Genomic DNA, 22678 nt, shown 5'->3' with positions numbered 1-22678 from the left:
TGTTATTTTAGCTGCATTAAACATAGGATTTTACAGTTGTTGATTTTAGACAAGAGGTTGGGTTTTTTTTTATCATTCTCTAAATTACATACAAGCAAAAGCTGGCTGCTTTGGCGCCTCCCGTTATTGATGGGCGTGAGAGTGTGTATATGTGTGTGGATGTAGGTTTATGGTTTATGTGTTGGTGGCGCCCTGCTTCGGTTGTTGTTGTATTTGTTTATAGTGTAAAATTCTTAACTAAACTGCTTACTAATTATATTCATTTATATTTATATGTATATATATATATATACACTCATTAATATATATATACTTTTCTGCATGCAAATGTGTGTTGTGTGCGAAGAGGAGGGAAGGGCGGGACAGTATTGGACAGTGGTGGGAGGGTAGCAGTCACTAATTTAAATAAATTGACAAATTAAAACCTATAATTTTGTTTCGCATTTGCATTATTGATTTATGATTCTTTCTTGTTTTTTGTTTACAAACTTTCACTGCCAACTTATAAACACATAGACAAACTAAAAGCACTCACATATCTGACATCTCGTAACTCATCTGGTAATTATAATCTCAACGCTCCTGCAATGACTAATCCATGCTGGGTGAACCCGGCACTTAATTCTTTTGATGAGCGTGCTAGGTATCGCCGACTGTTATTACTCTTTCTGTTTCTGTTTTTTTTTTTTTTTTTTTTTTTTTCATTTCTGTTGCACTCGCTTTGCATCATTATTATTACAATATTATTTTTATTATTTTGTTGTAGGTTTAGGTATTGTTTTACTTTGCAATTTGTGTTCAACTTTTTATTGGACTTAGCTTAAGCTTAGTAGCTAAAAGTACGCTTAAATTTTTATATTTTCCTTTCTTTTTGTTTTAATATATTTATATTATAGAACTTGCTTTGCTCTTGAATGCATTGCGCTGATGCCGCTGCCTTGTATTGATGCTGTTGTTGTTTGCTTATGTTCGTGTTTTTATTTGCATGCTATCGATCGAACATAGTGTATTTCTTCTGTTTTCTCTGTTGTTTTTGTAATTGTAATAAAAACCTATATGCGCTTATTACAAAATGAAAAGTGTGAATTTCCTCTGCTGTGTGTGTTTTTTCATTTAATAAATAACTTCATAGACAGTAGCCTTTTTATCGCCCGAACCCGTCACAATATATTTGTCGTCAGTTGATATGTCGCAGCTAAGTACGGATGATGTTTCCTTTGACTGCAAGCGATATAAACAACATGATTTAATAATTAGCAATTGATTATAAATACATTCACAATATACGCATAATTAAGCATTCATTTTATATATCCGTTTATCCCTTTTAATTTTATAGAAATTCATAAAATGTACTTTTCACGTTGCATCTAGTCTAAGTATTGCAAAATGATCGTTTTTAACTATATCAGACTGAAATTCATTAACTCAAAGTGAATTAAATACCAAAAATATTACCAGAATGAAATTATAACACGTTAATGATTTTAATTTCCAATAAATCTTGTGAAAGTAAAATCCGGAACAGGCCTCAGATATGAACCAAACATTTGTTTTAATTTTATGACTCATTTGAATAGTGTATTCAATAGATTACTTTTGAAATAATTTCGAATCAATGAATTTTTAAGATTTAGCTCACCTGGAATATACTGGCACCGTATGGTGTTCGCCATGCATTAAGCAGGTTGTCTTTGCCGGTGGAAACGAACCATTTGCCGCAGGTGGCAAACCGCAGCGACAGAACGCAGCTCTCGTGCAAATGCAGCTGATACTTGTCCGGTTTTGATGCATGCAATACTTCCACATGTGAATTCTCCATGCCAACGGCCAGCCAGTCACCTTTAAAGTGTAAGAAAAATATACATATATATAATTTAGCATGTGTTGACAGCAAAGTATGAGCTGTGGTATTTACCTGTTGGACAATAGCCAAGCGAGAATATTTGAGAACTGAAATCGTGCTGCTGAAGCTGGCGACCCTCGCGCAGATCCCATGAGCGCACTGTGTTATCCAGACCGCCTGTCCATAATCGTGAGCCATCCGGACTGATGTCAATGCACGACGCACCGTCTGTGTGGCCCTGGAACTGACGCACCAGTATCTCATTGTGCAAATCCCAGACAGCAATGTTGCCATCGCTGCAACACGAGAAGCACACCTTCGAATCGGGACTGATGGCGAGCGCATAGCAGGCAGGCGCCGCTGAGGTTAGCTCGGCCTTGATGCGTGGCGTTGGACTGGCCAAATCCCATATTGATAGATTCGATGCCTCCCCACCGACAATAAGTGTGCGTCCATCCGGCAGCAGTTTCACCGAGCGTATGTAATTATCGCGTTGCAGGCAATCAAGTTGGCTAACGGGATTCTTATTGCCCGGCTGTGAGATGTCCCATACTTTAACGCAGCCCTTGCCACCCGTATAAACGTATTTTGTAGGATTTGAAATAGTCACCGCACAGACGACCTCGCCATGTGATAACGTATTAATTTGCCGCGCATGTCTCGGTATACCAACGCCCACAAGCGCATCCGGCGGGAATGGCACCGGCTGCAGGCTGCCCTCGCCGTTCATATGGAAAGAGTATGCCCTGTTCGCCAAAAAATATACAAATCAGTTATATCAATTGTTATCAGACGATCAATGTGTACTTACGGCTTTCCACCAGTTAGCGCCGAGGGATGTGGAATGCCGTTAGTTCGTACATGCGCATGCGGATCATACGGCATAGGCGGCGGTCGTCCATAGGCGGGATCCGATGGCGGACGCTGATAGTGTTCTGCCGGTCGCTGATAGGGCGACGCTGGATAACCAGCTGGCGGTGGGCCACCTTGTTGCATCATTTGTTTAGGATTTGGGCCCTGAGATGGTGCGGCAGCGTTTGGTGTCGGTGTGCGTGCCTTCGCTCCCGGTGTGCCCGGCTTGTCCATCTATTAAATGTTTGCAAATAAAACAGCAATTATTTCAAATTTGTCAACACACAACTTAGTCATCAAGTTTTCCTCAAGTAATAAATAATTGCTTAAGCCATTTGACACTTAAAATTGCAACCCACTTAATATAATTAAACAAATGCTCATTATTACTAACAGGTTTGTTTAGAACATTCCAAAGGTGAGACTACGACGAAGCAACTTATAACCATTTCTCAGAGATCTTTAAGGTTCCCTGAATTAACAATATTAAACTAGGTGATATCCCCTCACTGGCCTACATCAATCTGTTCCCCTATAAAACGAACAAAACAAACTCTTACATCTTTTGTCTTGAGGCTGGGTGTGGAACGCGACGAACTGGAGCCAGACCGTGAGGGTGGGCGCTCTTGCTTGATGCCGCTACTGCCCGGTTTGTCCAGACGCTCGCCGTTTAAGCTCTCTCGATCGCGCACCTCCATGGACACATGCTCGCCATTGGGACGTGGTGAGTGGGATTCCTGCAAGGGTCATTGAAACGTTTGTTATATTTGCTGCTTGTTCATGTGTTTATAATTGTGTTCTGTGTGTCTCTGTGGCGTGTGTAGATTGGTTTGTTGCTGCATGAGAATCAGGGCCGACACTCAACTCACCATTTCATTTGCAACATCTACGACTAAATCTTGATCGCTTTTCTCGCCTTCATCGTCCTGCAAATAATTTTGAAAGAAAACAAACAAACATAATAAAACAAAATGCGTACAATAATAATACAACACAAACAGCAATTTAATTGTATATTGCACTAGTCTACGAATATATGCATATATATATATAATTACAACTATAACTATAGATTAGCTATAGATTTTTTGAATTTAATGAAGCTCATGAAGTGATAGATTGGGAATTGGGTATAGACAGTAACAACGACAACAACTACATATGATATAGGCTACGTTTTGGTGAGTTGAGAGGCAGCAACAGCTGATGACACAATGATACGAGGAGTATACTATGAGTTATCATTGAATATATGTATTTCAATACTTACTTGCAGTTTCTCATCTTTTCGACGCTTCGAGTCGTTCTCAATGTCCAGTGGGGAGCGCGTACGATATTTCTCCCGATCCGCTGGTGAAACCGAATTGCGCTGTAATATTCGAATATTTTAGTGTTTGATCGATTGGCTTTAAATGAAATTGTTACTAACCAAGCGCTCCTCAGCACCCGCTGGTCCCTCCAAGCCAGTTGGCTTTATGTCCGGCCTGTGATGATCTGGCGGCGCTTTCAGCAAACCCTGTGGCCCATGTGGTAAACCCATTGTGGCGCCCAAAGCTCCAAATGGATTCAGGGCGCCCATCGGCTGTGGCGGCCCACCAGGCACCTGTTGTGCATGTATTTGTTGCTGCAAATTAAAAGTCACAAGTAATCGGTTAGTTTTAATAACAGATATACAAATGTTGTGTTTTGGCAGCCTTTCTGTTATTTGGCTCTGGGACATCACAAAAGCTGTTTTGATGTAGGTGCGTGTGTGTGTGCAGACAACACCAACAACATTCACAACAAGTAGAACAACAAGCGGCGACTTCAACTTAAATGATAAACACGTTGTGGAGAGCGAGCGGGTAAGAAATTAGCGCAACAAGCAAACAAACAAATTAACGCAAATTGCAACGAAAAAAATTAATAAATAACTTACTAAAAGTTGTTGTATTCCATGTTGCTGCTGATGCTGCCACATACACACGCACATACACGCATGCACATCGTTTTATAATCAATTCATATACATTTTTTGTTTGAATTGGGAGATAGTTTATTTTAATTTTTATAAATAAAAAAATATATATATTTATTAAACAATTTTCACTTGAAAATTAACTTTGACTGAACTGCAGTGTATTTTTGTTCACAGTTCAGAAAATAAACACAGGTCTATGAAGATACTTGAACTTGTGGTATAAGACAGAAACAGTGCAAAAATCAGAAAAGCACAGTTAACTCAGTTGTATTTTGTTGTATTTTCTTTGTTGTAATTACCAACAACATGTAACTAACTAACATATGTAACTTCGGAATACCTAATTTTACTTCAAGTAGACCACTGAAATTTTCAATACAAATATATTGATCAAAGACACAACCCTCAAAAGTTCTCTGCAGTGTTTCCGGTTTAGATCTAGCAGATCTGACAAATTTTTATATTTCACTATTTTCTTTTCCTTTTTTTTCCAAAACTAACTTATTTTAATGGTCAAGAGTCCTTCAAGACTGTTTCACTGCTCTCTTCTTTAACAAACTTTACTTGATTGAAAAATGATTGAGCCCAAACTTACCCCAATGATCAGATTCAGCTCCTGCATTGTGACCTGCTTCGCGCGTTCAACCGCCTGGAGCACTTGCTGCTGATGATCGGCCTGTAGGAATGGAAGTAGCTGATTGATCAGTGTGTTGAGACGCTTGGCGATTTCCGTTTGTTTGTGCATTTCCACATTAAGGCCGTAGGACATTTCATAGTACTGTGTATAGCATGTGTGGGAGAAAATATTAGAATATATACTGAAATTGAAAGTAATTAATTTGTATATATATTTTTTTTTGTTACCATAACATAATGGCGCTGCATTTCGGTCTTTTCGGTTGCCAGCTTCTCGCACTCCAATTTGATGCTGAAATTCACAGGAAAAATAATCAAAAGGGCAAATTAGTTTAGTTTAAAGAAAGAAATCTTGGGCAACGTTTCCGCCGTCTTGCCGGCAAAAAATCCTATGACCAACGCATATGGCGCGCTGCCTGGCAAACCGGTTTATGCAGCAAAAGACACTGAGACTGAGGCAGGCTGAGACAGCCCAGCAAAAAATTATAGCATGAAAAACCTACAGAAATCGACATTCTTCTTTTTGTTTTTTTGAGTAGTCCATTTAAAATTGGCATTGTTTATGAATCATACAAGTCGACAAACAGAAAGCACATTCCTATGAATTACTTTGCTTTACATAAGTATATTTCTTCTTAATCGACATTTTTACTTGAGTTTTCGTAACAATTATGTTGGGAATTGTATTTATAAATATTGACAAAGTACCCGGAAGATGATATTTAAAAATAAGTCAAAATTCTACTCGTGTAATATATTTACGTATTATTTAGAAATATTTAAGTAGAACTTTAAGTAATATAGCTTTGTCAAATCAAATTCGGAATAGATAGAATTTCCCTAAATATATTCTACTGGGTGAAGTGATTTTTACTTTCGCCGACATCCTACCACATATTTAGAATAACATATTATATAATAGGATTATGTCTATGAGATATGCCGGTACAAATACAATAACATTTTTTTGCCTGAAATTCTCTGCTGGGTTTTCTATCATGGGTCGTAGATACTTGCCTGTGATATTGTGCCTGCAGAAAATTGAACTCCTCCTTGATGCGCTCCAATGTATCGGCAATGGTAAATTTGATTGGGCCCTGAGGTGGTGGTCCCTGTACAGATTGAAGATGGACATGGGGGCGAAACACAATTAGCAAACACTTGATTGGGTCCCTTTGCAATCTGTAGTATACTTACCCCGGCGGCGGGGTGACGCACCGGTTGGGGGTACATTGTTGTTGTTGTTACTGTATTGTTGCTGTTTAATGGTTGCCCAAGTACAAATGATGAGATGGACAACTACAAATAACAGTTGTAGCTAGTTGTACCGAAATGGTTTTGTATTTTATTTGTGGTCTGCGGATAAGTTAGTAAATTATGCTTCCTCTTCCTGTTGACAGCGCGCCGCTGCCCGCTGCTGCTGGCACCCTGAGATTAAACTCTCCTCTGCCTAAATTAGCAGCACTAGCACCGGAGCATGTATAAGATTTTGCAAGCGTTTGATTGCTTTTGTTGTGGTTATATGTTTAATTCAACTCTAGCGTTTCCATATTGTCTAGCGGTTTGCGGGTATCCTGCAAATGGAATTTTACAATATTTCTTAGTTATATTGGTCGTTATTTTGCACCATTTTTTCGATACGTAGAATCTCACGCACACACATATACACTAGCACACACACACACACACGCGCTCACATATTTTTGAGCATCTCAGCAATGGCAGCCATGCCAGCAACAACGAGTGAGCACAGACACACATACAGAGAACGACGCACGTACAAGGGTATGAGTGTGAGTGTTTACCGCCGAAAAAATCAAACGCACAGTTGCATGTGCCTGGGAGAAATGTTACGCAAAAAACAGGCATGCAGCATATAGAAGAAAATTATCGTTCACTTTTTTGTCAGCTTATACAGTTTATATTAAAACAATTCCACATTATTGCGGCATGTAATTTTTGCAAAAGCAACGCACGCTGGCCGCACGCTCTGCACAAACAAATGTACCCCGTGCAATACATATACAGACAGACTGCAATTACGCAGGGTTGCCACCTTTGAACGAAGTAAAATTATTTCAATTGAACACCCACACAAACTATTGAAATATTTTTCAAATGATGACGTGCTCACTTGAGGCACTTTGTAGTTTTTAGTGTATATTCAATTCAACTGCAATTTGGCAAAAACAAAAAGAAAATTCCACAAAAATTTAAATTTCCTGGCAACTCCGATTGGTACGGCAGCGAGTTGCTCGCTCACACATACAGCGACACAATTAATAGACAGACAGACATATACACGCGCGCGCACCCAAAACGGACGAGTGGCAAAACTCACACACATACACAGGGGCATACACGAGCGCAGCGCAAAAGAAAAATTGGCCCTACAAAAAATAAACAAAAGCAATTAAAAAACGGAGTAGTTGGCAATACCAATTTACATTTAGGCCTTTAGCTAGCCGCACAATTGCACATTTTATTGCCACTTTGTGTGCGCATATATACACAGCACTGATATTTGCACAAACCGATTTTTTCAGTGCAAAAAAAACGCAATTTTTACTCGAATTTTGCCCGTAAAAACTGGCCTCTTCAACCGACCGACCGACCGATCAACTCGCTACGTCTGACAGCCAGCCTGCGCGTCGTGTATGTGTTGTGTGGCGTTCTCGTTCTCGTCTCTATTTTTTCGCATCTGCTTTAGCCGTCTATTTTGCACTTTGATATTCGGCTGCATTTAATTGATATCCGGCATGGTTTTTTACTGCACATTATACATAATTACTTGTAGAAGTTGATAAAGTGCACTGCCGATTTGTTTTTAATTTGCGAACGTGTTTTTGATGCGTGGAAAAAGTAAAACGCCGACGATATATCGTAAGATATATCTCATCACTTTATTATTTAGATTGATCGACTGGCCTCCACAACCTATCGGCCGGCTACTTTGATTTTTCAAACGTTGATGCTATCGATATTTTGCCAATTATTGTATAAGCAACGCTGTGGACACAGCCTGTGTCCAAAGATATCCGATTATTTAGGCGCCCAATGAAATTTTGAAGTTAACAAAATCCAAGTACAAAGAAATAGTTTTTAATTTTATAATTAAAGGAAAAATATTGTGATTTTAAAATGATAAGTTATAAGAAAGTAAAATAAAAATATTATTAATGACAGTTTTAAATATAATGTATGGTTGCATTTTATGCATGAAGCATAATTTAATGTAAATATCTCTTGAATAAATTTGATAAGTTTAGCTGTCTCGCGGCAGGCAAAACCCACTAACTCTATTAAATTAGTTGATAATAAATAGTGGATATTGCCAATTCTCTAACAAGATGAGATATTATTTTTGATAGAGAGCTCCCTTGCTTGATAATTTCTTCCAGAATGTACCTAAAGCTGAAACCGATTTCTTTATGCCCACCCTTAAGTAATTAAATATCAAATAATATTCTATTTCTTATTGCATTTATTTAATTGTTTTGCTTTTGCTAATTGTTTTGTTGTTGCCATCACAGTTGGTTATCACAGTTGCGTTACATTTTGCCTTCTTCTAAGTCGCTGCCAATTGCCAGTTGCTTTACCAGGGGCGCCACAGTTTCTCTTCCACTGGCAAAGGCGATGGTGCAGGACTCTCGCAATCACTGTGATAACCAGATGAGGCGGGGCTGAGCGGGGCCGAGTTGCAGTTGATGCTCAACTCAGTTGCTGGATATGACTCAGGCATTGTTTGTGCCTCATGGAACTGTTGTAGATTCTTGTAGATGCGTCCCAGATGAGTCATCACCGATTTGCCCAGGTCAACGCTCATGCCAGGTGTGGATGCCATAACACGTGACACCTCATTGACGGCATTCATATAACCATTGCGGAAGCTCTCCAATGGCATTGCTGGTGGTGCTGGTGTTGCTGTTGTTGGTGGTGTTGCTGCTACTGATTTGCTCATCTTTTGTTGGCGCATAAATACCACAGCTGATTCAAGCATCTCGGCCTTGTCCATGCGCAGGATGCCATCATCACCGCGCAGCTCGGCGACAAGTGTCTTTAGTGTGTCCAGGCACTTGTTGATGCGCGCCCGACGCTGACGCTCCAGCAGCGGCTTCTTCACCTTCTGGTAGATCTGTGTCTTGCTGGTGTATTCCATTTTAACGTAAATTTCAGTTGTACAAATTGTTAAAATTTGTTCGAGTTTGTTGCGATGTTGCCTTGTTGCTGGCTGTATCGTGAATGATGCTCTTCGGTTGTCAGTGCAACGCTTTTATAGCTGGGTCCAAGTTCAGAATCCACCCTCGGCAACCGGCACGCATGAGCGCATACCGTCTCGCTCACACGCGCATGCCCGGGGCTGCCATCGAAGGGCTCTCCCTCTGACATGCAGGCATGGCAAGGCGTTGAACAGAGGAACAGCTGCAATGTGCGGCTGGTATGGAGGACAATCGGCAATCCTTGTGGCTCGTGGCGTGGGAACCGACCTGAAAGTAAGTTTCTCACACAATTTTTTCTCGTTTGTTTTCCTTTTGGCCACATGCTTCGCTTTTTTAAAGGATCAGAGCACAAATTTTGCAGCTGTCGCTGTTTTGGGCATCGCCATGCAGTTGTTGTTGTTGCTGTTGTTGTTGTTGTTCTTGTTGTTGTTGCTGCTGTAGTTGCTCTTTAGACCGGTGTTATTATCCTTAATGCATACTTCACTGCCTCATCCTGTGCGTGTGCGTGGGCCGTTCCCATTCTTATTGTTATCCTGCCGTGCCATCTCTCACTTATTGTTTCATCAATGTATGCAGATGATGATGGCATAATGCGGTCTCCGTCCTGGTACCTACATATCTCGTTCCCATTGCCTGATGAGTGTTTATTGGACACAATTAGTGTGGCATATTGGCTTCGTTTGGCTTTGGCTTCGGCTTTGCTCTCGGGCTTGGGTCGCCAGGTCACACGGGCGTTAAAAGCGTGATCTGAGCAATCGGCGCGTGGACTAACTGAGGTGATGTTGGGTGAAACTGGGTGAGCTGAGGTGATAGCCCCTAGCAACCCCCTTGAATATTGTTCGTGTGAGTAGTACGAGTGTCATTAATAATTTATCAATTACTTTTTGATGTTTGCTCTGTCAGCTAATTGATAAATTGATCGTTAATTGGGCGTAATATCAGGTTTAGATACCAAGACATTTTACTTTACATAATAGATGTGTAAATAATTTATGAGGTACGCGGTTAATAAAGTCGATAATATGCTACGTTCATTATTTAACTTAAGGATTTTTACTAATTCGAAGCTCGTTGCGAATAAATTAATATGAAATATGGGTAGATAAGTTCTAACTTTGATGGGCAGATTTAAAGTGTGTTTTGACGAGGTGAAGATATTACACAGATAATGATTTAGTATAATATTAGTATAATATGTATAATATTTGTATATTGTATTGTATTGTTATTGTATACGTAAATAATTTTATTTTTTAATAGATCAAACAGATTTATCGCAAAAAATTAATATACTGCAATCATCTGGAATATACTATTATATACAAAATCTTCAGAAAAAATGATACATTTTTAACAGAATTCTTACGGCAGAAAATCACTGGCGTGCTTCTTAGCTATAGAATTTCAATAGATTGATAATTGGCTTAAAAAGAATGAAATAACGCGTATGAAAAAAGCTTAATTTAATATAACATTACGAGTTTCGTAATAAAAAATAATTATAAATAAATATTAAACTTAAGCTTAGGATGTTAGGGTTAATGTTTATTAAAAAAATTTAATTATTTAAATTATTTATTATTAAAAACTAAATAATCAGCAATTAGATGTGAATGTGAATATGGATGAATGTCAATATGGGAAAAGACAATTTTCAAAATGAAATATTATAAAATATTAAGTAATTGACAATAAGAAATGAAAGCACCAGAAGGTAATAAAAAAATAATCAAATATAAGAATTGAATCTTAGAATTCAAATAGGAGAAAAGATTTGAATATAATTTATAGATAGTTCATAAATTTTCTTAAAATAAATCAGCAATTACAAGTGGACCCTCAATTTTTCCGATTAGAAAACAAGCTGCTTATAAGTAACAGCTATAACATTATCAGAAAAGGCTGCAGACAATAAGTACATTTCTGAACAGGAATCGGAAACCTGTGGAAATAAATAGCTGTGAAGTGGAATTGCAAATAAAAGACACAAGTAATTAAGATATTTTTGTTTTCATGTTGTTTGTTTGTATTTACGATTCGAGTGTTTTTCTTCTTATAATATAAACATTTATATTGGCTAACAAACTTCTGGCTAATTGATATAATGGAGTCAATAAACGTGCCCTATCACAGACTTAACTTATAAAACTGCGTAACACTTAATTAGAGTCAAAATGAAGATCATTGTAAAGCATTGTAAAGCTACATTTGAATTGCGCGCTTGCCCCGATAACAGGCGGGTCCTCTTCTGTATTCTCTTTTTACCAGGGGCGCCAGACGCTGCCAGTGTTGCTAATTTGGAGCAGAGATTGTGCAGCTACGGGTGTGGAAGAGCCGGAAGAGCAATCACTGTCGCTGGCGTAGCCACTAGAAACGGGACTGTAGGCATCACGGCTGCTGCTGCTGCTGCTGGCGGTGGAGTAAGCGGAGCCACAGTTGATGCTGAGTGGTGTATGCAGCGTCATTGGCATTGGCTGTTCCACGGGCTGCTCCAGCTGATTGAGTCGCATGCCGAGATGTGTCATCAGTGTGGTGCCAAAGGCGACATCTACTTTGGGCAGTGCAGCCAGTGCGCGGGAGACTTCATTGGCGGCATGAATGTAGCCAGCACGGAAACTGTGCTGAGGAGCGGAAGCGGTGGCATTGGCAGCCTTGGTTTGTTTCAGATTGCGCAGGTACTGCACGGTAACCTCCAATATATCGGCCTTCTCAAATTTGGCATCGCCAGTCTGTGCCACACACTCAGCCATCAGATCCTTAAGATCATCCAGACACTTGTTGATGCGTGCGCGACGCTTGCGCTCCAGCAGTGGCTTCATTACCTTGCGGTACTGATAAGTTTTCGATAACTCGTATTTGGTGGCCATGGTATTGCTTGTGTTTGGTTTTTGTGATGCAAGAAATGTATGCGTTGCTTAAACTTGCTGTGTACTTCACGACGATTGCGTTGAGAATGTTGCTGCCGTCTCCAGTTACCGCTGCTTTTATAGCTGCACGTGCCTGCGTCACGTCTCGTGCTCAGCGCACGCATGCATGCAGAGAACAGAGAACAAGAGAGCAGAGAGAAAGAGCAATAGCAACAGCAACAGCAACAGCAACAATAACAACAACACCACCTGCCGAGCAAATTACTCAGTCATCGGGTCTTTTCGAATTTCTCGGCTCTCGACTCTCGACTCTCTGCTCTCGCTGCGCCTGCGACTTGCAACGATCCTCGATTGCTGATGGTGGTTGGTTTTTCTCTTGTTGGCTCGACAAACAAGTTCTGTCTTGGCAGGGGATGAAGCTGATGGTGTGTCTATGTGTTGGTGGTGTCGGTGGTTGTGCTGCTGCTGCTGCTGGTGGTGGTGGTGGTGGTAGTTGTTTGTTGCACATGTTCAGCTTGTTGTTGTTTTTGCTGCTTTTAGCTCTTCTCTGTTTTCTTTTACATTGACGTTCGAATCGTGGGAAACACTTTGCCCTCAAGTTTCCCACAAGATTTTTCTCGCTCGTTGGTGTTATAAGTTATAATCGGTCGGCCGTGTAGGGCGAGAAAGAGAGAGAGGTCGAGTCTCCTAGCCGAGCCCTTATGCACATTGCACAGTGGGCAAAACACATGTGGAAATATTGTGCACAGTTCCACTAAATGAGTTTGGTGGATTTTCCACTACGTGCTCGTTGTACTTGATGTGAAAATTTTGGATATAGGTAAAAATCTGTTGTGGATTTTACGTGGCATAAATTCAACTTGATATGGTTAGTTTCCGAGATTCTTCAGATGCCTGTGCGTGGGAATGGACTTTTCAAAAATTTGCCAGTGTACATAAATGAATATTGGAAATATTACCAGCCGTAAGGTGCTGAATGTAAAGATAAAAATGTGTTTTGGATTTTTCACGACATACCTGCTACTTGATACAATTAGTTTCAGGGATTCTTCAGATGCCTGCTCGTGGGAATTAAGTTTTCGGAATAGCCTCTCTGGTAATATTGAAAATTTAAGCGTAAGGTGGTGAATGTAAAGGTAAAAATCTGTTCTGGACTTTACACAGAAATTCCAAAGATGACTGTGCGTGGGTATGAAGTTTTCTAGGCAATATCAGTGGAAATATAGGGAATTTTGGTGTAAGGTGGTGTGGGCGTTGGTAAAACTCGGTGTTAATGTGTTACGGTTGATTTTAGGGATTCTAGAAATGCTTGTGCGTGTGAATATAGCTGTGGAATTTATAATCGATGCATTTAACCAATTAGAATGTTATTTATGGAAAAGTTTTTTATGCAGATTATAAATAAAAAAATATAAATTAAATATAATTGGTCTGATATTTAAAAAAATAATTATATTCTTATTAATTATATTTAATAAGAATTTTGTCCCAAATACTTATGCACTTGCCCCACTGTAAATCTGACCGAACTTAAGACCGAGTCATTGCGAGTTGTGAGGACAGTACTACCGAAAAAACTACCACCTGCCCTTTATTTAATTTTTTTTCTTGTCAGAAGACGTGGCCCATAGGTTGCTCTCTGCTGTTGTTGCTGTCGCTGTTGCTGTTGTTCTTGTTGTTGTCAATTATGAATGCTGAATTGTAGCTTCTGTTGAACACTTGGGCCACGCTAAGTGGCATGCCTGGGCACGTCGTGGGACCAGATATCAGGGATCTGAAACCGGGCACTGTGTAACGAGAATGTAGGGACGCTGTGAGGGGCATGCAAACTAAATGACTGTACGGCAAATTGACACACACTAAAGATTAAATGTATCGCATTCGTTAACTATATAAACAATATACGTGGCCAGTTTGGCCACGGGCAGGAAGTGCGAGCAGGCGATCAACCGACAGAGCAAGACAGACAAATATAACCAGCAAAGGGGGATGATGAGCATGGCGTGCTGAGAGTGTGCTCAACAGCAAGCCGTTACAATTTTTTCGAGTGTGAGAAAATTTTTTTAACTGCACATGGCGAACAGAGATCGGACTACGATCCCAACTCAGGGGCACATTTGGGCACGCAACGGGGTTGGGGGTTGCTTATTCGTTTATTGTCAATGCAATGCTCTTGTCATTGCTGTTGTTGTTCTCGTCGTCGTTGTTGTTGTTGTTGCTGTGGCTGTAGCTGTGGCTGTGTAATTGAATATGTGCGCATGCTTGGACCGCGTAATAACGCACGACAGACACACGCAAAAAGGGAAAGCAGAAAGGGGCGCATGCTTAAAGCACTGGAGTTTATCCCGAAAGGATACTATTTTGAAGTGTTCATAAGGTATTTGACTAAGTCAAATGCAAAATTTCTTAAGACAGTATGTTATTTATTAGCAAAAATATAGAAAGTAAATTCAGAGTCTATTTTAAATAAAGAGTGGCTAGATATTATGATGAAAAATCATCATTAAAATTGCACTACGTAATAAAATATGTATGTTCACTATTATTAAAATTTTGTGCAAATTTTGATCCAAAAAGATTTAGTTTGGCAGGTCCTGGAAGTATAAGTTTCTTTATGTTAACCGATATGTACGGATAAATTATTCTTAAAAAACACTGCACCAGGGCTGAATTACTGCAAAACCATATAACTTGCTAAATAAAAGACAGTTGAAGGCAGTGGGCGATTGGAATGTCTACTAAATGAAGACGACATGATCAACAGTCACTTTACATGTAAAAAATGTAACAGGTACATAAATAATTATGTATTAAAAATTATGTGTTTTACTTTGAAATAATTTTTTATTATTATTAGCTTATACGGTAACAACATTTATGCTAATGGCACTATGAACTAAACATTAATAGATTCTGAGCATGTGTAAGAGAACATACTAGTATATCACAAGGTATTTAAGCTTGGCATAAGTTGGAATTAAATATTTAATTAACACCTTGCCACAAAAGACGTTGTCAGTGGCATTGATGCTGCCGTTGATTGCTGGTTGCATTGACAACTAGTTCCTCATTTGCTCCTTCTTTGTTGCATGCAACTCGTTTCGCATTTTGTGGCTGGCTCACTAGCTCACTGACTGACTGGTTGTCTTGGTGGGTAGCTCCATTGAAGAACTGTTTTCATTCATTCATTCATTTGACCGCTTCTAACTACCGGTTGTTGTTGTTGTTGCTGCTGTGTTGCTGCTGCTGCTGATGCTGTGGTTGCTGCTGCTACTGTGCATGCCAATAAAAGCAACCGTCTGCGGTTTCCAGGCAGAAGAGCAATTGCTGTGTGGCCATTTCTGTCTCTTGTAACATGCGCTCGTTAGCCAGATTCTGTGCTATCTCCTCCAGACTCTCATAGTGTTGGCAATAAGTGTTGTTATTGCTATGAGTGCTGATGCTGCCGCTGCTGTTGCACTTGTTGCGTCGCTGCAACATTTTGGCAATTAGATTCTTCACTTTAGACATAATATTTGTTTATTTTTGATGCTGTTTGCGTGTCGCGTTGCAAATTTCAACTGTGCTGCTGGCGTGGCAAGTGTCGTGCTTTTATAGCGAGTCGCCATCGCCCAGAATCCAAAATCCACCACCACACCACACCACCCAAAGCACCACCCAAACGACAAGTGCCACATGGGCAACACATGTGCCCAGCACGCGGCTGACTGATGTTGCAACTTTCAGAGTAGCAACATGGAGAGCAGCAGCAACAGCCGCCCAACGCTTGCCTGCCACGCTTTCAGCGCAGGCTCATCATCATGCCCATGGATGGGATGGAGAATGGAGAATGAAGAATAAGAGAGAACAGAGCAAGCTCAACACGTGCAGGATAATCTTGTCAGTTGTCCGTCCGCACCCCTCATTGTCGAGGTTTCCTTCGGGCTTGTTGCTGTTGTTGTTGCCGTTTTCCTTTTTTTTTTTTTATCTTATTCAATATAACGAACGCACAAAATAAATATTGAGAGCGTCGAGCAGTTGTGGTTCCCATGGATAAGGTTCGATGGCCCTCGGTTGGTTAGGGGAAATATATCCCACGGTTCGAGTGGCAGCTGCTTGCAATTTAGGCCACAGCCCGGTTCGTGTTGCTCTTGCTCTCCTGTTTTTGTTGTCGTTGCTGTTGTTGTTGTCGTTGCTGTCTTGGTGGTGGATATTAACTGCCTGACACATATTGCACTTGCTGCCAGGCGAAAGTCTTGTTGCCACTGACACAGCCACCACATCAGCGACCTCTAAAGCCTTAAACAAGTGTTTGCGTGTGTATTTCGCGTTGCTTAATTGCCACGCGTTCATTTATCAAATCCGAAAGCGCTACCCGAATGTGTGCCCGCTGCCCCAATTTGCACCTGATTGATATATATATTTTTGGGTTTGACCACTTGTGGAAAGCTTACACCGCCTGCTGCTGCTGCTGCTGCTTGCTGCCGCCGCGTGGCAGACGCACTTGTCTCGTGCTGGGCAGGCGTTGGGCGTTGTACGTTGGACGTTGGGCGGTCACGTGGCACTTATGAGTTTGATTTGCAGTTGCGCAAGGTGCACTATTTGATCTCCACTTGATTGCATTTCTGGGCACTTTTTGGATTATAATTTAAGTGCTTTTTCAGTTACTTTTAATCAAACTCGAGGGTCGTGTGGCACGCGACACCTTAGGGGCTGTCTAGCAAATTGATATTTAATTTAATGCGGTTGGCTAACAATTATTGTAGAGTGCACAGCTATTCAAGAGAGGGCTTGGGGTGGATTTCTTCAGTGGGTCAATCTAGAGTTGAGCTAGATTTAAGTAAGTTTATGTAATTAGATGTTTATGCTGGGAATACTGCCTCGAATCTTATCTCACAACAAATCTTCTAACAAAGATGAACACAACAATTGTCCACTTATCGTTCAGCTAATTTTCTCTTCTAGTTGGAAATCAAGGGCAACTATTGTGATACAACATGGGAACTGCAAAACTAAAAAATAATAAATAATCAAAGCTACTTGGAAAATAAATTTAAAAAGAAAATACAGAAAAAAGTAATAAGACATTTGTATAATACTTATTGTGAATTTCTTACTCTTAGGGCCGTTTTTTCAATATGTCCTTAAATTTTATAGAAGAGATATTTTAAATTTTTACCTTGATTTTTGTACATTTTTCGTCAAAGTATCTCTGATATCGTTATCAAACACCAAAACTAGATATTGAAAAGCCGGCCATTAATTGAACTTTTTATTAATATAAAGCATTTATTAAATAAGAACGTTTCGTACATCATTTTATGTTATTTTATACTATGTATATATTTTATTGTCCTTCTTCTTTCATAGCATATTATTATTCTTAAGGTAGATTTTACTTATCCTCAGTTAAAATTTGTTGAATATTTATATCTTTCCTGTTTATTCTGAGTGTACTTTAAATCAGAAGCTTAGGCCTGCTTGATTGATTACATTTGTTTGAATTAAGCACCTGCTGATTAAAGGAGCTGCCACATGACCCAATGTCTATCAAATCAAATCCACAACTGAGTTCTATTGATGTTGCCCGACAGCAGCGCCAATAAAAAAGTCAATTCCAATTCCAATCACGTCAATGGTAGCGCCAACTTTTCACCTTCGGCTTTGGCCAATCAACAGGTGAAGCGGTAGCTAAAGCTGTAGTTGAAGCTGTAGCTGTTGCTGTAGCTGAATCTCTTGCTGATGTTGTGGCTCATAAAGTCTTCTGTGGTTCAATTAGCGCATGTCGTAAAGTACAAATAACTATTGCGTACAATTCCGCAGAAACCTCGGGGCAGAGTCTGAGGTATAATCATTAAGCTGAAGCCAAGTAGCGTCGACATTGCGACGGCGATTTAAATTAAACAATCGACAAAGACGACGGCAGCAACAGCAACAACAGCAGCAACTTGATGACGACAAGAGTGAAAAACTAAAGTAAAGCAGTCAGTAATCAGTCAGTCAGACAGACAGTCAGTCCGTCAGTCAGCCATTTAGTCAGTCAGTCAGTCAGATAGTTAGTCAAGTCGTCAGGCCAGCCACACGACGCTGATAATGCGCGTCGCGCCGGCGCAATAAATGTGTGCCGTCGTCAGACGAGGCCCTCATGTTGTTGTTGTTGCTGTTGTTGTTGTTATTATTGCTGCTGCTGCTGCTGTGTTTGTAATCGTAACCATATAAGCGACTTAAATGGCAGGTGTGCACATCGCGTGGGAAACACACGACGCTTCTCGAGCGGTTCTCACGATACGAAAATCGAGCAAACGACGAACTGACGACTCAAAAGTGACGACTGACGACTGCCGAGTGCCGTCTGTCGAGTGCTGAACTGCGGGTGCAACTAACCGATATGAAGGCACCAATTCCTATCAGCATAAATGCTAACTGGAGATTGGATGCGTTAGTATTAAACCAGAAAGTATATACTTCAAAAATTTATACTTTCTATCTATTTAATATTCAAACAATATTAGTAACTACTTTGAGCGACAAACCCAATACAACCACATTGCCGTAACACATTTATAACTTTCAGTAATTTACTTTTTGGCCCCAGGAGGACAAATCACAACGATTCGGTCAATTGTCTGGCCAGTCTATTCTCTGTTCTTGGCCAGAATTTTACGGTTTAATTGCAGTTACAATGCGTCAGACACGCAACTAGACAATCGTCTTATAGTATTTATTGCTATTGTTGTTGTACGTGTATGAGTCTCAGTTTTAGGGTCTATCAACGATTTCCTTTCCCACGCACGAGACTCACAGAGGTTTTCTAGATTTCTACAACTCGGCTCTACCTGCTGCAGGTCCTGGCTGCAGGACCCGAAGTCGAGTTGCACTGCTGCCTATAAAAGGCGACGTTGCAGTCGACAAGAGCATCATTCACACAGCATCCTGCAAGCCGTGCACATCTCAGGAAATTCTCTTGAATTCTATCTCAGAAATATAAAAAAAAAAAAAGAAATGGCTCCACAAACTGAATCCGTTTACGTCTCGAAGACACAGCATTATCTGAAGGTGAAGAAGCCGCTGCTGGAACGTCAGCGTCGGGCACGCATGAACAAGTGCCTGGACACGCTGAAGACACTTGTTGCCGAGTTCCAGGGCGACGATGCCATACTGCGACTGGACAAAGCTGAAATGCTCGAGGCGGCACTTGTCTTCATGCGCAAACAGCTGATCAAGCAACAGGCGCCGGTCTCACCTGTACCCATGGACAGTTTCAAGAATGGTTACATGAATGCCGTCAGTGAAATCTCTCGTGTGATGGCCTGCACACCGGCCATGAGCGTTGATGTCGGCAAAACGGTGATGACGCATCTGGGCATTGAGTTCCAGCGCATGCTGCAGTCAGATCAGCAACCTCAACAGCAACAACACGACCTGCAATCTTCTTCAGTCAGCCGTCCTGCCAGTCCAGCATCTTCGGGCTATCACAGCGATGCCGAGGAATCGGAGGCAGCAGCCAGTCCCCAGCCAGCTAGCAACAATCCAATGTGGCGCCCCTGGTAATCAGCAACAACAACTGCAACTGCAACGGCAACTGCAACTTCAACAACTACAACCATAACAACAACGAATCATGTCTTCCAATTGACTCGATGTAAAACTGTGATAACAAGAGCTTTACTTAGATTTAAGCAAAATGATTACTACTAATTAGGCACCAATCTCAAGCTTTAATAGTATTAAGACCTACAGATAAGAGAGATTCTACTAACTTTAGACATTAAGAGAACATTACAAGCTTTAATAGTATTAAAACTAAAACTTGAAAAAGAAAATATTATGCGACTTTTTATTTCCTCTAAATATATTTTAGCTTTTTTCAATGATTGCCTTTATTAATTCTTTATTTTTTGGATTTACAAAATATTGAAAACTGTTGAAATTTGTTAACAGATTCAAAATTTAAGCAGGACTATTTAGTTAGATTTTAACCAATGTATATATTATTGGATTATACCTGGGAAGTTCTATCTTCCAATTAAGAGATCATTTAGGTATATATAAAATCTTAAGAGATATAATATATATATAATTAAGATTCGTACTATTTCATGTCTTACAAAATTTAGATGTTGAGGTATTATTGTGTGCATTTACTGTACTTTAAAACTTCAAAGATCCAAACTAGATCACCGTAGAAGATTATTATTATAAGAATTGAGCAGTTCCTAATTAAGTCATTTGAAAAAGTCCTACACATCAAGACGTATAGCCTAAAGTGGATATTTTAAATTGCACAAAAAGATGTCTAGAGTCTAGACTTGTCAATGTTGCCTCAAAATATTAACACAATTCTTTGTATTTCCCAGCTATCAAGATCAATCTTCCGAATCTGTTAACGCAGTCCCAGGATTAAGAGAAATGTCTGAGCTGAAACCTAATATGAAAATAAGATATGCTATCTAACAGAGACAGCTCCAAAATAATTAGTTGTTAAAAGGATTTCGGCGTCTGTAGTTTTATAATTAGTTTGAAAAGGATTAAGTGGAACTAGACATGCAAGCATTAAAATAAATGAAGGGTTTCGTTATTGGTTTTTTTTTTGGTTTTATGTGTGTGTAAAAGACTGAAAGGGAATGGAATATAGATATCTTTTTATGAGTGTTCAATTTAATGCTTTAGGGGATTCGGTTTTGTTGCTTGCGTGTTTATGCTCCCCCGAAACGTGTCAATGGAACCAAACACCCCAGCTGTGATCTACAGAACTGAGTGTTGTTGCTGGAACTCGAGTTCAAACTCCCTTGGGTCTCAAGTAGGAGGTCCTGCCCTGTAAGCTATGTGGTATGAAACCTTAGCTGCAACGATCGGTGACGCCCCTGAGTTGCAACACACAAAAACGAGTCTGAGACCTGTCCACGCCTCACATGCTCATCAGTTGATCAGGTTGCACGTGTTGCTGTGTTGGAATCGAATCTGCATAAACCGGACTCGGACCCCTTGGTGTGTGGTTGCGGCGGTGTGTGGTGTCTATGTGGTGTTGTTAAGGCTCGTTTTTAGGGAGGGCGGCAACACAGAGTTAAACTGTAATTACAACCCCTTTTGTGCCTTGCACGTGCGCTGAGTGATGGGCGGAAAAGTCGCCTTTGCCAACTGCCAATTGGTGTTCACTTGGGCTATTGGATATTGATCCTGCATGGTGCATGGTGTTGGTGCATGTCCTAAACTAACAATGCCTGTCTTCCAGGAATGCTGTCTCCCGCATGTATCTCACATTCTAATTTGTAAACTAAAAGATAATTCAACATGTCGCGCTGTCTCGTGTCAAGTGCGATACGTTATGTCTCGCATGTAATATGATGACAAAAAAGGACCCCACATGTGTTTGCCAGTTTCAATATTATTATTATTTTTTTTTTTTTTCCGTATTTTTATATTGCTCTGTTCTGTGTTTATTGTGTGTGCTATGGTGTGTTATTTTATCATTACAAAAACCGCCGTTGCCGCCGCGTGGGTCATTATTCAAATATATCAGCGATTTGTATCGGTTGTTGTTATCTTAACTGCAGTGCACATGAGTTTATCAATTGCTTTCAAGCATTTATGAGCGTACATTGAGAAAAATAATTGTGTGTATTATAAAGATATTATTATATTATTTTAACGAGTTTTTAATTTAATGTTCAAAGTATTTTTATAAGCATGAAAAATAAAGAACTCAAATTTTTTGATTTGATTTTTTTGAATATACATTTTTTACCGATCGCTTTAGGATTTAGCACAGTTTTTCTTTAAGTGTACACATAGGCTATAAGTTGCGATAGACTAGACAACTCAAGTGACTGGTGTCGTTGTCTCTAAGGTTACATTCCTTTGAATTTTTCGCACGCCTCGTTTGAAGTTCACGCTGACCAGCGAAACAGCAAACGGAAATACCGTAACATCGGGACAGTTAACACCGACAAGGTTTTGGTGGAAAATCCGTGTCCTGTAACTGGACCTGACTGACGCGAACCAATGATTGCGGACATTTCCCGACCTCACTATGCTGGCCACATGTGTGAAAATTCGCCGCTTACAAGTTACGCACGTAGTGTATGGATCTATCGGAGTTGTCCCTGGGGTTTGGTCAGGCTTCGCACTTGCTGAATATGGTACGGATAGTACATACATCAAGCAGACGTGTCAGTTGGCGGCGATGCGATTTCGAGACGGCCTCGTAACACCAACTCCCCGCTGCGATCGAAAACGAGGTCGTCACGTGTTCAAACAAGACGATTCACGTTCTCATTCCACGATCCCAATCTCCGTTCCCGTCTCCGACAGTGCGTGT

The 22678-nt window shown here is 40.2% G+C and overlaps 5 protein-coding genes across 7 annotated transcripts; 1 reads left to right on the top strand and 4 right to left on the bottom strand.

Moving 5' to 3' along the window:
• Positions 1–473: 473 nt before the first annotated feature.
• LOC117789577 (protein groucho) lies at positions 474–8214 on the bottom strand. 3 transcript variants are annotated; one of them, XM_034628616.1, is made up of 14 exons: positions 7734–8214; positions 6492–6868; positions 6312–6406; positions 5523–5586; positions 5254–5436; positions 4617–4649; positions 4128–4322; positions 3969–4067; positions 3568–3624; positions 3259–3435; positions 2658–2932; positions 1919–2592; positions 1643–1842; positions 474–1221 (listed from the first exon to the last, which is right to left on the bottom strand). In XM_034628616.1, exons 2-14 carry the CDS (start codon positions 6525–6527, stop codon positions 1114–1116), a joined length of 2196 nt encoding a protein of 731 aa, XP_034484507.1. In that variant the 5' UTR covers positions 6528–6868; positions 7734–8214; the 3' UTR covers positions 474–1113. The 3 variants fall into 3 exon arrangements, with proteins under 3 accessions (XP_034484507.1, XP_034484509.1, XP_034484510.1); XM_034628618.1 differs by having other exon boundaries at positions 3969–4064; positions 7734–8213; XM_034628619.1 differs by lacking the exon at positions 4617–4649 and having other exon boundaries at positions 7734–8213.
• Positions 8215–8760: 546 nt separating this feature from the next.
• LOC117791351 (enhancer of split m8 protein) lies at positions 8761–9470 on the bottom strand. Its single transcript, XM_034631079.1, has one exon. The coding sequence runs from the start codon at positions 9451–9453 to the stop codon at positions 8890–8892; it is 564 nt and encodes a 187-aa protein (XP_034486970.1). The 5' UTR covers positions 9454–9470; the 3' UTR covers positions 8761–8889.
• A 2068-nt stretch (positions 9471–11538) lies between these two features.
• Positions 11539–12425, bottom strand: LOC117791159 (enhancer of split m7 protein). The gene has a single exon (XM_034630836.1). The coding sequence runs from the start codon at positions 12379–12381 to the stop codon at positions 11776–11778; it is 606 nt and encodes a 201-aa protein (XP_034486727.1). The 5' UTR covers positions 12382–12425; the 3' UTR covers positions 11539–11775.
• Positions 12426–15241: 2816 nt separating this feature from the next.
• Positions 15242–15891, bottom strand: LOC117791737 (enhancer of split m6 protein). Its single transcript, XM_034631606.1, has one exon. It carries the CDS (start codon positions 15889–15891, stop codon positions 15652–15654), a length of 240 nt encoding a protein of 79 aa, XP_034487497.1. The 3' UTR covers positions 15242–15651.
• Positions 15892–19362: 3471 nt separating this feature from the next.
• LOC117791484 (enhancer of split m5 protein) lies at positions 19363–20141 on the top strand. Its single transcript, XM_034631260.1, has one exon. It carries the CDS (start codon positions 19363–19365, stop codon positions 19909–19911), a length of 549 nt encoding a protein of 182 aa, XP_034487151.1. The 3' UTR covers positions 19912–20141.
• The last annotated feature ends 2537 nt before the right edge of the window (positions 20142–22678 follow it).

This window comes from Drosophila innubila (genome assembly GCF_004354385.1).
Source record: "Drosophila innubila isolate TH190305 chromosome 3R unlocalized genomic scaffold, UK_Dinn_1.0 2_E_3R, whole genome shotgun sequence".
NCBI lineage: Eukaryota > Metazoa > Arthropoda > Insecta > Diptera > Drosophilidae > Drosophila > Drosophila innubila.
The sequence above is the reverse complement of the archived record's forward strand: the minus strand, read 5'-3'. Positions and strand labels throughout refer to the sequence as shown.